Source organism: Pinus tabuliformis, chromosome 7 (genome assembly GCF_031772625.1).
Source record: "Pinus tabuliformis cultivar Carrire ecotype Pingquan chromosome 7, CPIR1, whole genome shotgun sequence".
Lineage (NCBI taxonomy): Eukaryota > Viridiplantae > Streptophyta > Pinopsida > Pinales > Pinaceae > Pinus > Pinus tabuliformis.
The window spans coordinates 856,637,265-856,651,785 of record NC_142293.1 but is presented as its reverse complement, the minus strand read 5'-3'; the positions used below and the strand labels follow the sequence as shown (position 1 = coordinate 856,651,785).

General features: G+C 41.3%; 1 protein-coding gene across 1 annotated transcript in view; it reads right to left on the bottom strand.

Annotated features, from left to right (window-relative positions):
• The window catches only part of LOC149250308 (urea-proton symporter DUR3-like), a 247,735-nt gene that overhangs the window by 46,601 nt on the left and 186,613 nt on the right, over positions 1-14,521 (bottom strand). The window contains exons 6-7 of the mRNA XM_089453618.1: positions 8,700-8,959; positions 8,113-8,351 (exon numbers count right to left, since the gene is read on the bottom strand). Coding sequence (XP_089309744.1) covers positions 8,113-8,351; positions 8,700-8,959 — 499 coding nt within the window. The remainder of the gene's footprint in view (positions 1-8,112; positions 8,352-8,699; positions 8,960-14,521) is intronic.

Here is a 14,521-nt window from a genome sequence, read left to right as displayed (position 1 = left end):
AAAAGTATAAGAAGAGGCTTGAGGGTCAGTTGGAGAACAAATTGAGGGAGACCAGTTAGTTCGATTTCTGGAGTGGGGTTAGCTAAGAAATTCAAACTAGTGGTCTGGACAACAACAGGAGGCAACAAGTACGGAACAGAGAGTCGGGAACAACACCAAGGGAACAACGCAGAGGTTGGAGAGGCAGATGCAGAGGCAGCAAACTGCGCAGTCATTGGAGGGCCTACGTGGGTGATGCAGAGAGGCCCAGTGCTGACGCAGAGATACAGGGGCTGACGTAGAGGGTCTGGGAGCTATACAGAGGTCAACCAGGCTGACGCTGAGACTGGGAGAAGTGCTGAATAATTTTCTCTTTGATGGGTAAGCGAGTTTGGCACCCAGTTGTACTAAAGAATTGCTAAATAATAAAATCCTTCCTTGCTGCACTGGTTTTCCCACATTGGGTTTTTTCTAGGACTAATTGTCCAAAATATTTGTGTCGATGTGTTAATCCTTGTGCATGTGTTTGTTTCTGTATTATGATGTGATATTTGCAGCAGAATTTATTTTAATGTTTACTAAAGGATTTTCATAAATAACTTATTGGGAAATAAGTAGGTAAAATAAATCAGTTGTTGCAGTGATAGAATTTTCACACGGTATCGGAGCAAGTAATCAGAGACAGGAAGGGAAAATCAATTATGGGTCGAGACCATGATGTAGAGGCATCTACGTCAGGAGACTCGCACGAATTTTCAGAAAATTGCACAAGAGAAAGTGATTTCGATTTCTCTATGTTGGCTTTCAGGTTGGAAGAAGAAGTGGCTTGTGTGACTAGCTCTGCATCATTAGAGGTATGGTATATAGATAGTGGGGCCTCTTGGCATATGATAGGAATCCAGGAATGTTTCTCAGATTATCGAGAGGAGAAGATGAACTTTCAGATCACCATGGGGAACAAGGCAAAATGTACTCCAGTAGGGAGGGGTACCATAGTTTTTCAAACAGAAACGAGAGAGCGGTTCTGTGCTACCAATGTGCTGCATGTACCAGGATTGGGGATGAACTTACTTTCCGTGTCGCAACTTCAAGGCAAAGGCTATGATGTTTTCTTCATCAAGGAGAAAGTATACGTCAAACACCCGAGCTGGAAAAAGAAAGTGCAAATCGGGATCAAAAGTAACAGGTTGTATAGACTACAACTAGAATCACCAATGGCACTAATAAGCAATCACGGAGACAAAGATTTGAACGAACTATGGCACAGAAGAATGGGACATTTGCACCATGGGGCTTTGAGAATTCTCAGGATAACAGGAGTTCCGGATCTTAATACGAAACAAAATGATGTATGCAGAGGATGTGCTCTAGGAAAGTATGCCAAAGCAACATTTCTTAGAAGTAAAAACAGGGCCAAGAGTGTATTAGGATTGATACGCTCAGATATTTGTGGACCCATGTCCACTAAAGCTCTTAGTGGTGCTGAGTACTTCCTTACCTTCATTGATGACCACTCAAGGAAAACTTGGATTTATTTTCTGAAAACCAAGGACGAGGTTTTCTGTTGATTCAAAGAGTTCAAGGCTCTGGTGGAGAATCTGATTGGGAAGAAAATAAAAGTTTTGCGCTCAGATAATGGTGGAGAGTATGTCGATAAGGACTTCATTGATTTTTGCGCTAAGGAGGGCATCAGAAGGGAGTGGACAACTCCTTACAATCCAAAGCAGAATGGAGTAGCAGAAAGAAAGAACAGAACTATTGTAGAAGCAGCTAGGGCCATGATGTATGATCAGGATATGCCAAAATTCCCGTGGGTAGAAGCATACAACACAACAGTCTATATTCAAAATAGAACTCCTCATCGACCATTGAGCAAGATTACTCCAGAGAAAGTTTTCACAGGGAAGACACCTGAAGTCAGTCATTTCAGGATATTTGCGAGCTTAGCATATTGCCGCATACTCGAAGAAAAGAGGAACAAGTTGGATCAAACTGCAGAGAAATGATATCTAGTGGGATATAGTGAGAACGCTAAGGCATACAGAATCTATCTTGCAGGGAGCGAGAAGGTAGTAGTTCGATGAGATGTGAAGTTCATGGAGGACAGGGCTTTCAAAAAATCTCGAGAAATGTCTTTCGAGGAGCAGTCAAAAGAGGAACTGTTGGTCAAACCTCTTCAACCAACGGAAGAAAAGAATTCTTCCTCGGGTCAGGAAGAATCACAGGAAGAGGAGGAGCTAACAGAAGCACCTGTTGGCAAAGGAAGAACGAGTAGGGAACTTCATCACATTCTGCAACATGCAGAGGACTTCATCGGTGCACCAAGGAACAATAAGAGGGAGCAAAAATAGCCAAATAGATATAAGGCATTAGTAGCTCAGGATGGGAGCCTACCAACTTTCAGGAGGCAACTCAACATCAAGTTTGGTTGGTTTCGGTGTAGAGTACAACTCCATAATGGTAAACGATGTCTGAGGGGTAGTGCCAAGGCCTCAAGACAGATCAGTGGTAGGTTCGAGATGGATCTACAAGATCAGATACACTACAGACAACAGTGTTGAGAAATACAAAGCCAGGTTTGTGACCAAGGTGTATACTCAGAAGGAAGGAATTGACTACGAAGAGACCTTCGCCTCGGTAGCCAAGTATACATATATTAGAACCGTGATATCTCTTGCAGAACAGATGGGATGGGAGATCCATCAGAGAGATGTCAAAACGATATTTTTGAACGGAGTGATAGAAGAAGAGGTATACATTGAACAACTAGAGAGCTTTGAGACACATGAAAAGAAGTCTCATGTATGCAGATTGAAGAAAGCCTTGTATGGGCTGAAACAGACACCTAGAGCATAGTATGGTCGAATTGATGGCTACTTGCAGAAAATGGGATTTGTCAAGAGTGATGCAGATCCAAATCTCTACTATCTGGTTGTAGAGAATGAGCCTATAATCTTAGTATTATATGTGGATGATCTCTTCCTGAAAGGATCATCCAGGCTCATCCGGGACTGCATAAGAATCTAGCCACGGAATTCGACATGAAGGATTTGGGACAAATGCATTATTTCCTGGGTTTGGAAGTTTGGCAGCAAAAGGGGGAGATCTTCCTTGGGCAAGGGAGATATGCTACAAAAAACCCTAAGAGATTCAAGATGGAGGAATGTAGACTCATGGCTACTCCAATGATCATCAACTAGAAGAAGATTGATGCATCAGAAGACAAGGATGTTGATCTCACCTTATACAGGCAGCTCATAGGGTCCCTGATGTATCTGGTCAATACCAGGCCAGACATTTGCTACGCTGTCAACACCCTTAGTCAGTTCATAGTGGAGCCAAAGAGGGCGCACTGGGCAGCAGCCAAATATGTTCTCAGATATTTACAGGGAACAGTCGATTATGGATTTGTACACCAAGAGTAAGGATATCAGTTTGAGTGGATTTACTGATGCAGATTGGGCAAGAAGTTTAGTGGATCGAAAAAGTACCTCTGGGTACTGTTTCAACATTGGATCAGGAATGACCTCCTGGTGCAGTAGGAAACAGAAATCCGTGGCTCTAAGCTCAGCAGAGGCAGAATATATGGCCGCAAGCACAGCTTTGTGCGAGGCCATATGGCTTAGAAAACTACTTGTGAACCTATTCAGAAGAAAGATGGAGGCAACCAGGATCATGTGTGATAATCAGAGTTGCATCAAGCTCTCTAAGAATCCAGTGTTTCATGATCGGTCAAAGCATATTGATATCCGGTGTCACTTTGTCAGAGACTGTGTCCAACGAAGAGTTGTACAGTTGAGCTACACTCCTACAGGAGAATAGGTGGTAGACATCCGTACCAAGGCCCTTGGAAGAACCAAGTTTGATTATTTCAGGGAGAAGATGGGGATGATAAAGAATCCATTTTAGTAGCAGAAATGGGTATGATGTTGCAGTGCAGTAGCAATCAACGGTAGCACGATGCAACATGATGAGGAGTTTGCAGTGTAGATGCAGTGTTGGGAAGAATGACCAGCAGCAACACGGATGCAGAGGGAGTTACAGTGTAGATGCAGTGTTGGGAAGATGGACCAGCAGCAGCACGAATGCAGAGGGAGTTGCAATACAGATGTAGCAGTGGCAGTGATAGAGCCATGGGCAGCAGTGCAGGATGCAACAGTGCAGAGGATGATGGGTAGGGAGGCTTAGCATCAGCACAGATATCGATGTCGTATGATCAGAGTAATGCTCAGTGTGGAGTATTACTAGAGCACAATCCTCGCTAAGATGGAGTGTTGATTTGGGGTAGCATCGGATGTGCCTAGCCTTTGAAAATTGGTGGAGAGGCTAAAGCACATGAAATCTCCAAGACCTAGAAATGGTTTGGGCAGATTCTAACCAATTTGGGAGATGTTAAAATAATTAATATTTTTAATGGAGTTCCTAAGTCTAAACTTAGGAAAAATAAAATATTAATGGGTATTAATATAAAACTGGGTTAGAAGGTTCCAAAAGTCATTGATCAAGCCAAACCTAATCTTATTCATTGATTAGAGATTTAATCTTGGTCGTTGAAGGACCAATAGGAAAAGTATAAGAAGAGGCTTGAGGGTCAGTTGGAGAATACACTGAGGGAGACCAGTCAGTTTGATTTCTGGAGCGGGGTTAGTTGAGAAATTCAAACTAGTGGTCTGGAGAGCAGTAGGAGGCAGCAAGTACGGAACAGAGAGTCGGGAACAGCACTAAGGGAGCAACGCAGAGGTTGGAGAGGCAGACGTAGAGGCAGTAGACTGCGCAGTCACTGGAGGGCCTGCGTGGGTGACGCAGAGAGGCCCAGTGCTGACGCAGAGAGGCAGGGGCTGACGCAAAGGGTCTGGGAGCTACGTAGAGGTCAGCCAGGTTGACGCTAAGACTGGGAGAAGTGCTGAAGAATTTTCTCTCTGTTGGGTAAGCCAGTTTGGCACCCAGTTGTACTAAAGAATTGCTGAATAATAAAATCCTCACTTGCTACACCAGCTTTCCCACATTGGGTTTTTCCGAGGACTGATTGTCCAAAATATTTGTGTCGATGTGTTTATCCTTGTGCATGTGTTTGTTTCTGTATTATGATGTGATATCTGCAGCAAAATTTATTTTAATGTTTACTAAAGGATTTTCATAAATAACTTATTGGGAAATAAGTAGGTAAAATAAATCAGTTGTTGGAGTGATAGAATTTTCACACTTGGCTCAGCAAAAAACAATCATCTATATCTCTCTACAGCTGAAGCTGAATATATAGCCGCAACTGACTGTTGTACACAAATACTATGGATGAAGGAAGCTTTGAAGGATGTCAACATAGAAACTAAACAGCCAATCACCATCTATTGTGACAACACAAGTACTATCAGTCTCATTAAAAATCCAGTGATGCACTCAAAGACCAAACATATACCAATCAAGTATCATTTTCTCTGTGAACAGGTGGTTGAACAAAACATCAAGTTAGAATATATCAATACTAAGGAATAGATTGTAGATATTTTCACCAAACCTCTTTCTCGAGAAGCATTTGAACATCTCCGTCAATTGATGGGGGTTATTGCTTTAGCATCACACTAAATTGATTCTTGAGATGTTGCATGACAGGGGGAGCAGTTTGACAGGGGGAGTCCTTGTGCACTCCTTTGCCATTGATGTCAAAGGGGGAGAGAAGAAGAATATTGCCATCAATGACAAAGGGGGAGATTGTTGATCTAGATTGTCATTGATGTCAATATGGCAATATTCTGGGATACTAAATGATGATATGAAGCCAAAGAGAAGTAGAGCATATCCGTGAAGTAACAGGAGCAAGAAGCCAAGGAGGAAAGCCATCAGGGAATCCATTGGAAGTCATATCAAAGCAAGAGAAACATATCGAGAATCAAAGAGTAGCTATCGGAAGTCATAGGAGCAACAAGCTAAGAAAAAATATATGCCCAAGAATAAGAGCCATATTGGAGGAACGAAGGAGAAATATCGGAGGAAGAGATAAATCGTGGAAACCCTTTAAAAGTTCACAACACATGGAATAAAACAAACCGGAGGAGTTAACATATCGGCATATATAATATCGGCGGGTTTTATTATGTGTCACCGCTTGAAATCCCCGATTGCGATATGAGCATTGCGGACCCAATGGTTCCGTTACATCCGCCTTAATACAATATCGCATCTGCCATATCACAAGTTTTTAAAGCCTTGTCACGATTGAAACCTTCGATTGCGATAAAGGTGTGGACCCGAAGATTTATTAAAAACAACTTATTGAATATCGCATCCGCTCCATCGGCAGTAGGGGTATCGAAAATGTTACATCGTAAAGCCAAAGGGTTGCGATTGTGGGATTTTCATGAAGTTGCGATTGCGGGAGTCTTATAAAGTTGCGATTGTGATAGAGTGGTGGACCCCAGACCACCGATTGCGATAGTGTGGTGGACCCAACGGAGTTATCAAAACAGTTTAATATAATATCGCATCTAGTAGGGGAAATCGACAATCGGCTATGTTATGAGCACGACTTGTAAAAGACCTCCGAAAGTTGTGATTGCGATTGAGGTAATGATGTGGATGTGGGACCTCATGTGGGTACGGCCTCTCCTATGAAATTTTCTGTAAATAAACAAGTCTGTGAATAATTGGATGAATATTCATAAGTCGGCCTCTCCCTCCAATGAACGTGTCTCTTGGTTATTGGTGAGACTCGTATAAATACGGGTTAAAACGCCTCACCTCAAGCATCGATCTCGGCATCGGGCACAGAGTAGAATTGACAGTTCACAACTCGTGAACTCAAAGAAATAGAGAGCCGAAGGTCGAAGACGAAAGCCGAAGGTCGAAGAAGAAAGCCGAAGGTCCAGCAAAAGGAAGGAAGCCGAAGGTCGAGCAAGTTTGTTGGTTGGGTTAATCTCTAAAAGGGCTCGTGAGAAGCAGTCACTCCTGAAGCAGTTATGTAGTGCAGACAATGATCTATTACAAAGATCACAAGGACAGGGAGCAGTGTAATACAATCAAAACATTTCTTGACAAAGCAAAACTATAGGGTCGGAGCCCTTGGGGTTGGTGCCTCAGAATTGGAAGGATTGGTGTCCTTGGAGTTGGTGCTCCTAAATCCAAGGTTGGTGCCTTGACTAGATAGGGTCGGAGCCCTAGAGGTTGGAGCCTCATCAAAGTCCAAGTTGGTGCTTGGCAAAATTCATCAGATATTGTATTCAATCTTTTTCTATATTTTAATAAAATCATTTCTTTGATTAAAATTGTAAAGAATCTAAACTGGTAATAATAACAATTGAAAAGAAACACTGATTCAACCCCTCTCAGTATTTCCAACACAATGACACTTGACATAAACCCTAGAAGCCTTCAACGGAGGCATTGACCTAAAAACAATTGACCCAAGCATGAAACCCATGCTTTAATAAGTCAATTTCTTTAATAATAATTTCTTTCTTTCTTTCTTTTGACAAATATATTACATCAGGACTCAAATACAATTATGAAGACTGACACTAGTTACATTCTTCAACAATCTGGATCTGTATACATTTTCATGTGGCGTAGGCTTTATATTTAATACTCTAGTTAATAACAAAGCTACTCTCTATTGAAATCATCATCTGAATTTTAAATCTTAATGCTAATTCCAACGTTATTACCCAAATGATATTTCTAGTCAACATGGTCAACTAATATTGACTAATTATGACATCAATGAAGAATATAAGCATTCTAAACTAATTAAATGGGTTATTGTTACAGTAAATACAACATGTTGGTGTCTTAACAGAGGTCAGATCTCTTCATAACACACAAATTTATTCAACGAAGGCTTATCAACAGAAAAAAATTAAAATTTGAAAGCTAAATTTCCATTCTACTCATGCAAGATGGGAAACCATTGTTCATATTGTTGTCTCCTATGCAGCAACATCTCTAATGCAGGCTTTGGTTTTTGGTACAATTAAACATATCTCATATGCAGTCAGACCTTTCTACAATTTAATTTTTGGACTTCAATCCCAAAAGAATAGTTTCCCATGAAAGCAATGCAACAAAAAGCAATTTTTGTTCTCTGAACTCACAAAAAAGATTGCAAGATAACTTCACAAACAAAGGTAAAGTGAAAATTACATAAATAGCATTGTAAGAAGTAATACTGCACCACCCTTTCCCATGAGAGCCATTGCGGTAGCAGGTGGCACGAGTCCATGGCTAGCTTCACTTTCTGTCAATGGAAGATCAAGAGCTAATGCACCAAGACCTAATGATGTTGCCAATGAAAATGGAACAGCAAACCAAACAAGACCACCCAACAAGTAACCTTTATGGGTAGAGGATGGCCGAGCTGCTATAGCACTGACCCAATATCCCTACAAAATGCAGAATATCATTAGAATTTTGGGGTGAAAGAGTTGAATCGACTTACACTCAAACATCCATCTTTTTTATGCAAAATTGACACTTGTTCACCTGAGGGTTAAGATATCCTGCCATAATGCTTTCTACTTATGACAATACAAACAGATTTTCCACTTTGGAGTAGAATAGAAAAATCCCATGCTTACATGTATCAATCTATGGGTTAAGATATCTTGCTATCATGCCTTCTACCATCATTCAACAGAGGCTTGATCATGTATAAGCTTTAAAATAGAAATGGAAATGCAAAATCCTTCCACATATGATCAAGGATGAAATTTCAATGGTTACATTCTTACATTGTCCACAAAAACAGTGCCAAAGTTCCCAATAATATTGATGATGCCAAAAACAAAGCCACCTGAACTCAACATTGTGAGATATGAGCCTCCGTAGTTTCCATTGACAGGACCACATGCCTGCCCCACATGTGACAGTGGTTCTGTGCAGTTCCTTTGGCTTGTCACTGTAACAAGTTTCTCATATACAACTTTTGGACTCCCCAGCTCACTGCTTGCTACATATACCAAATATACAAATACCACCAATACCAGATGAACTGACCCATTCACAGACAGGAAAGACAAACTTTTAGTATTTGTATTTTGAACCATGAAAACAAATTTAATATATCAAATGCTTGTAAATTACAGTACAACAGGCATGAATATGTATTTGAAAGAAAAAGTTCAATCTTGATTGCTTATATGATCAATCATCAAACAATATATATTTTCTGCATTTGAAAGGTGTGCTAATCCCATAGTGAATTTGAACATATTTTTCTTTCTTAATTCATATCTAAAACAACCCTTTCATTTTTTTTACAATTATTTTTCTTTCTTAATTCATATCTAAGACATCCATTTCATTTTTTATGTTAATATTCAAACATATTCAGCTACATTCAGTAGAGAACATGGTCGTCTTCTATATAAGCAATTGATAGAACAGCACAGGGTTGCAACTACATTATGTGTTATCCAGATTAATGTCGTGAAGGCACTCAAAATCTTGTAATGTTACTAATATTTTCCCTACATAAGGCAATAATATGGAGTATGAAACAACAAAATAAACTTTAAATACTTATAGAGGAGAGTGTCACTAAAGATAAGATAAGATGAATATATTAATGTCCAACATGTCAATTTTAATTTTAGGGCTAGATAGTTCTCGGCTGTAGGTAATTGCATTTTTTTTAAACTTTTTTTCCAACATTTTTCATATTATATTCACCCCATATCATCACAAGCAATCATATAGAGAGAATGTTAATATCAACAATGCAGCGGAACAGTAATGAACATTAGAAGAAAATCATGCACAATAGAGACCCCAAGATTTTTGGTTAGAGGCCAAGGCAAAACCCCACAAGGGGGAAAACCTATAATAAATTCTTCTTCTTCTATTAGTCAATCAATGTTCAACTGAGATCAAAAGAAAATCTATAATGAGACACAAGTCTTTCAACAACAATCACAATAGACCTCCTTGGGCCAACCCTGGATCATACGAGATTCTCAAAAGATGGCAGCAGGCAAGTCGATCAAGGAGTCCTCCAAAAGATTTTTGATAGGGCTGCCTCCAAATCACTGAAGGTAGCATATATCTTTGTCACAATCATATCATATGAAAATTTGCTGCAATAATTGATTTATTTCTCCTACTTATTTATAATAAGTTATTCACCTATTTCATTAAATATCAAAATAAATTCAGTTGCAGACTTCACAAATTAGGAACTGAAAAAGCAAGAGAAACATCAACATATGAACAATCGTATTGACACACTAGTTTTTGGACAATCGTCCCCAGAAAAACCCATTGTGGGAAAACTGGTGTAGCAGATCTGAGGGTTCTTATTATTGGCAATAAATATTTGAATACAATTCGGATGCCTTAAAGGAAAATGGCAATCCACTCACAGAAGATAACTGAGAATTCTCTCACATTGATTCTGAAGATTTTTCTCTATCCCTAGCTCCTGGATGACCCACTGCGCAATCTCTGTGTGAACCTACACAACCTCTATGTGATTTCTGTGTGGAGGCTCCCTTTGACTGCGTCAACCTGGACTATTGCTGCTTCTGTCACTGAGAAATCGAGATTTCTCCTGCCAATCACCTACTGTGATTCCCGGCACTGATCTCTGCTCATCCCCAACACTTCTGTGTCTACCTCCTCCAGTTTTTGCACTAACCCTCTGTGTCAATCTCCTTCAGCTGTTGTGTTGTCCCTTCTTGGACCAGCGCTGGCTCTATTATCCTTCTTTGTATATTCACTGGAACTGGAAATCACTTCCTTCCAGTACTGCCTCTGATCCTCACTGCTTGATCACTGGTTCGAATTCCTTAGCAAACCCTGCCCTAGGAAAATCGAACTGACTGATCAACTCTCTATGTATTTCCAAATGAACCCCAAGCCTCCATCTTATACTTTTCTTGTTGAGTCTTCAACAGCCGAGATAAAGTCTCTAATCAACAGCTAAGATTAAAACATGACTTGATCTGCCTTCTAGATCATTCTCACCCATATTTTGATTAATACCCATTAATATTTTAATTTTCCTAAGTTTAGACTTAGGAACTGTTAATTTTAGGTATGTTCTATGCTAGAGCAATTTATTTCAATTTCTTTTCCACATTAGCAATCACATATGCATAAAATAAAATGCAGATAGAACATAAATATAAATCACAGAAGACAAGCCAAGACAAGAGGACACAAGATGTGGCGCTAGCCAAGAACAAACCCCAATGTGGGGAAACCCTTGATCAATTCTTCTTTTATGTTCTTCAAAGTTCAACAGAGAAAGTGAAACTATAAGTCAATCACTTTGACTTTTGATATCAGCATGAGATTAGTTGAAGACATTGCTTCAACTGATTCTCTAAGGTGACTCGTTCACCTATCATAGTGCTGCATCTCATCTATTTGCTGCACATTACTGTGTGACACCTTGCTGTACTGTCACATGTGTTGAACCTTGATGACTGAGCTGCTCTCATCTTCATGCTGCATCTTCCATGGTCTTATTCATCATCAAGCTGCCGATGCTCATGATCTCATTCATCATTATGCTGCCCATGCTCATATCATCATGCATCATTATGCTGACCATGCTCATACCATCATGCTGCTTATTATGCTGCCCATGATCTCATACATCATGCTGCCTTCCTTCGGAAACAGATGCTCTGGCTGTTTCGGCAGTTCCCGGTAGTTCCGGCTTTTCCAGCAGCTCCGACAGTTCCGGATTTTCCGATATTTCCGGCTTTTCCAGCAGTTCCGGCTTTTCCGGCTTTTCTAGCTTTTCCGATATTTCCGGCTTTTTCGGCATTTTTGGCTTTTCCGGCAGTTCCGGCTTTTTCAGTAGTTCCAGCTTTCCTGTAGTTCCAGCTTTCCGACTTTTCGGGCTTTTCGAGATTTTTCAGCTATTCCGGCTTTTCTGGCAATTCGGCTTTTCCGGCTTTTTAGTCTTTTCCTTAGGATCTCTCCTCCTACTAAAACCCAAAGACAAGTAGAGAGAGAAAGAGATCCAAGTGTGTGTAGAAATGACTTGAAGTCCTCTTCTATTTATACTAAAACGTAGAGGTTGAATAGACATGACTGTTGGGCTTCTGAACCTACATAAGTTGCTGGCCGACTTAACAGTTTGTCCATAACATAAATAAATTCATAACTTCATAAATACTTATCGGAATCAGATGTTCTTTAGATCAATCCTACACCTCTCAATGAGAGGGATCCAATAAAAATATCAGCTGCCATAAATAATATGACCCACATAGAGTTTGGCCCTAGTTGCCAATTTTAACACTCCCTCTCAACTAGGGAGAACTCCATCCGCTAATCCATATGTCCAACTGTACTATCTCTGCTATCAGTGCCCTGCATAGCTCTGCTCAACTCTACTGGCTCTACTCAGCTCTGCTGGCTCTGCTCAGCTCTGCTGGCTCTGCTCTGCTCTGCTCAGCTCTGTTGGCTTTGCCTTGCTTTGCTCAGCTCTGTTGGCTCTGCTCTGCTCTGCTCAGCTTTGCTGGCTCTGCTCTGTTCAACTTAGCTCTACTGAACCATGAAGAAGAAGAATTGATCAAGAATGTGTCATACCATTCTCCACTGACCCAAAGTCAGTCTTAGAGTGTGTACCACTCGTCCCAGACCAGTCCTCAACTGACCCGAAGTTAGTGTCATAGTAGGTACAACTCCTACCACTGGTCCCAGACCAGTACTCTACTGACTCGAAGTCAGTCTCAGAGTATGTACCACTGGTCCTAGACCAGTCCTCAACCGACCCAAAGTCAGTGTCATAGTGGGTACAACTCCTACCACTGGTCCCAGACCAGTATCATTGATCCCAGATCAATGAAGGTCATCCTAGCATAGGGAGTACGGTAGATACAGCGATGCATCCATCGGTACTACTATGGTCCCTATCCTCATTTCCCTGCTCATTGATCAGATGAGAGGTCTTTCCCATGAGTCCTAGACTGCATGGGTAGGATGTCTTGACAGGAGAACTTAATCAATCCTGTCCTCGCAGGAGAACTAATCATCCTGCTACACAATCGCCATGGAGAACACATCATCCAGGCCTCACAAGAGAACTAATCATCCTACTACACAATCATCATGGAGAACACATCATCCAGATCTCATAGGAGAATTAATCATCCTGCTACACAATCGTCATGGAGAACACATCATCTAGACCTCATAGGAGAATTAATCATCCTGCTACACAATCGTCATGTAGAACACATCATCCAGACCTCACAGGAGAATTAATCATCCTGCTACACAGGAGAGCGAATCATCCTGTTCCACAAGAGAGCGAATCATCTTGTCCCATAGGATAGCAAATCATCCTGTCCCACAGGAGAGCGAATCATCCTGTCCACAGGAGAGCGAACTATCCTGTCCACAGCAGAGCGAATTATCCTGTCCCAGTGCGCACCACCAGGGGAGGGTGAGTCACCTTGTGGTCGTATGTTGCTCCAGTAAGAACCACAAACCCCCAAAGCTCCCAGAGCTCAATGTATACAACATGCAGGACCCTTGTACAAGGGTCTCTTGATGACTCCAAGTCGTTCGGGAAAATCACAGATTTGATCTTTCCCCCAGGGCTTAGACAAAGTGTAGCGACCTGTACATCATCTCATAGCGATGGAGCTTCCTTGCTCATAGACTTACCATATCCCAGATAAGGTAGTATCTAATGTCTATTTGCTGGAGCAATCGTCGAATACGGGATTCCTCAATAATCGAATCCCACCTCTGGTTGTCACAGAGAATCACAGTGGTACAAACAGCTCACTTGAAGAGCTTCCCCAACCAGGCAGCTTCATACAAGATCATACTCGTAGATATGTATCCGGTCTCAGCGGTGCTTATAACAACCGACTTCTGCTTCCTGCTCATCCATGATATCGAAGCAGAATCCAAAGAGAAACAACACTAAGAAGTGCTCTAGTGATCCTCCACACTGCCTGCCCAATCAGCGTTTGAATAATCATGCAATTTCATATTTCCGGCAGTGTATCTCAATCCATGAGAGATTGTGCCCCGAAGACATCTCAAAAAATTCTTGGCACCAATCCAGTGAGATTCAACCAAATATGAGCTCAGCATGCTAACTGCAAAACATGTCTGGACGGAAGTTCACCAAGAACATCAACGCGAATGGATTTATGAGATTCAGAGACATTTCCTAAAACTGGTCCAACATCACTACCATATAACTTCTGAAAGTTAAGATCCCCGAGGTAGTCACAGGCTGGCAGCTCACCATTCCACATCTAGAATCCAACTCCCTCTTACTTCTGCAAATGAGAGGGTCTGCACTTGTTAGAAGTAGGTCGTCCTCATAAAGTGCTGGTATGAGAGGTCTATCATCCACAACCTTTAGATGGTTTGGATCCGTTTCACTCCTAGTGAATCTCAGCTTTATCAAACAGCGATCGATCCTCTCATACTATGCCCGAGGTGTTTTGCTTCAAGCCATAGAGGGCTTTCTTCCACCTGCATATGCGAGATCCTTGATTATCAATCTCAGACCCCTTGGGTTGTTCCAAACTTGTGGACCTGCTACATGAGGGGAATGGTCCCCTTGTAAGAT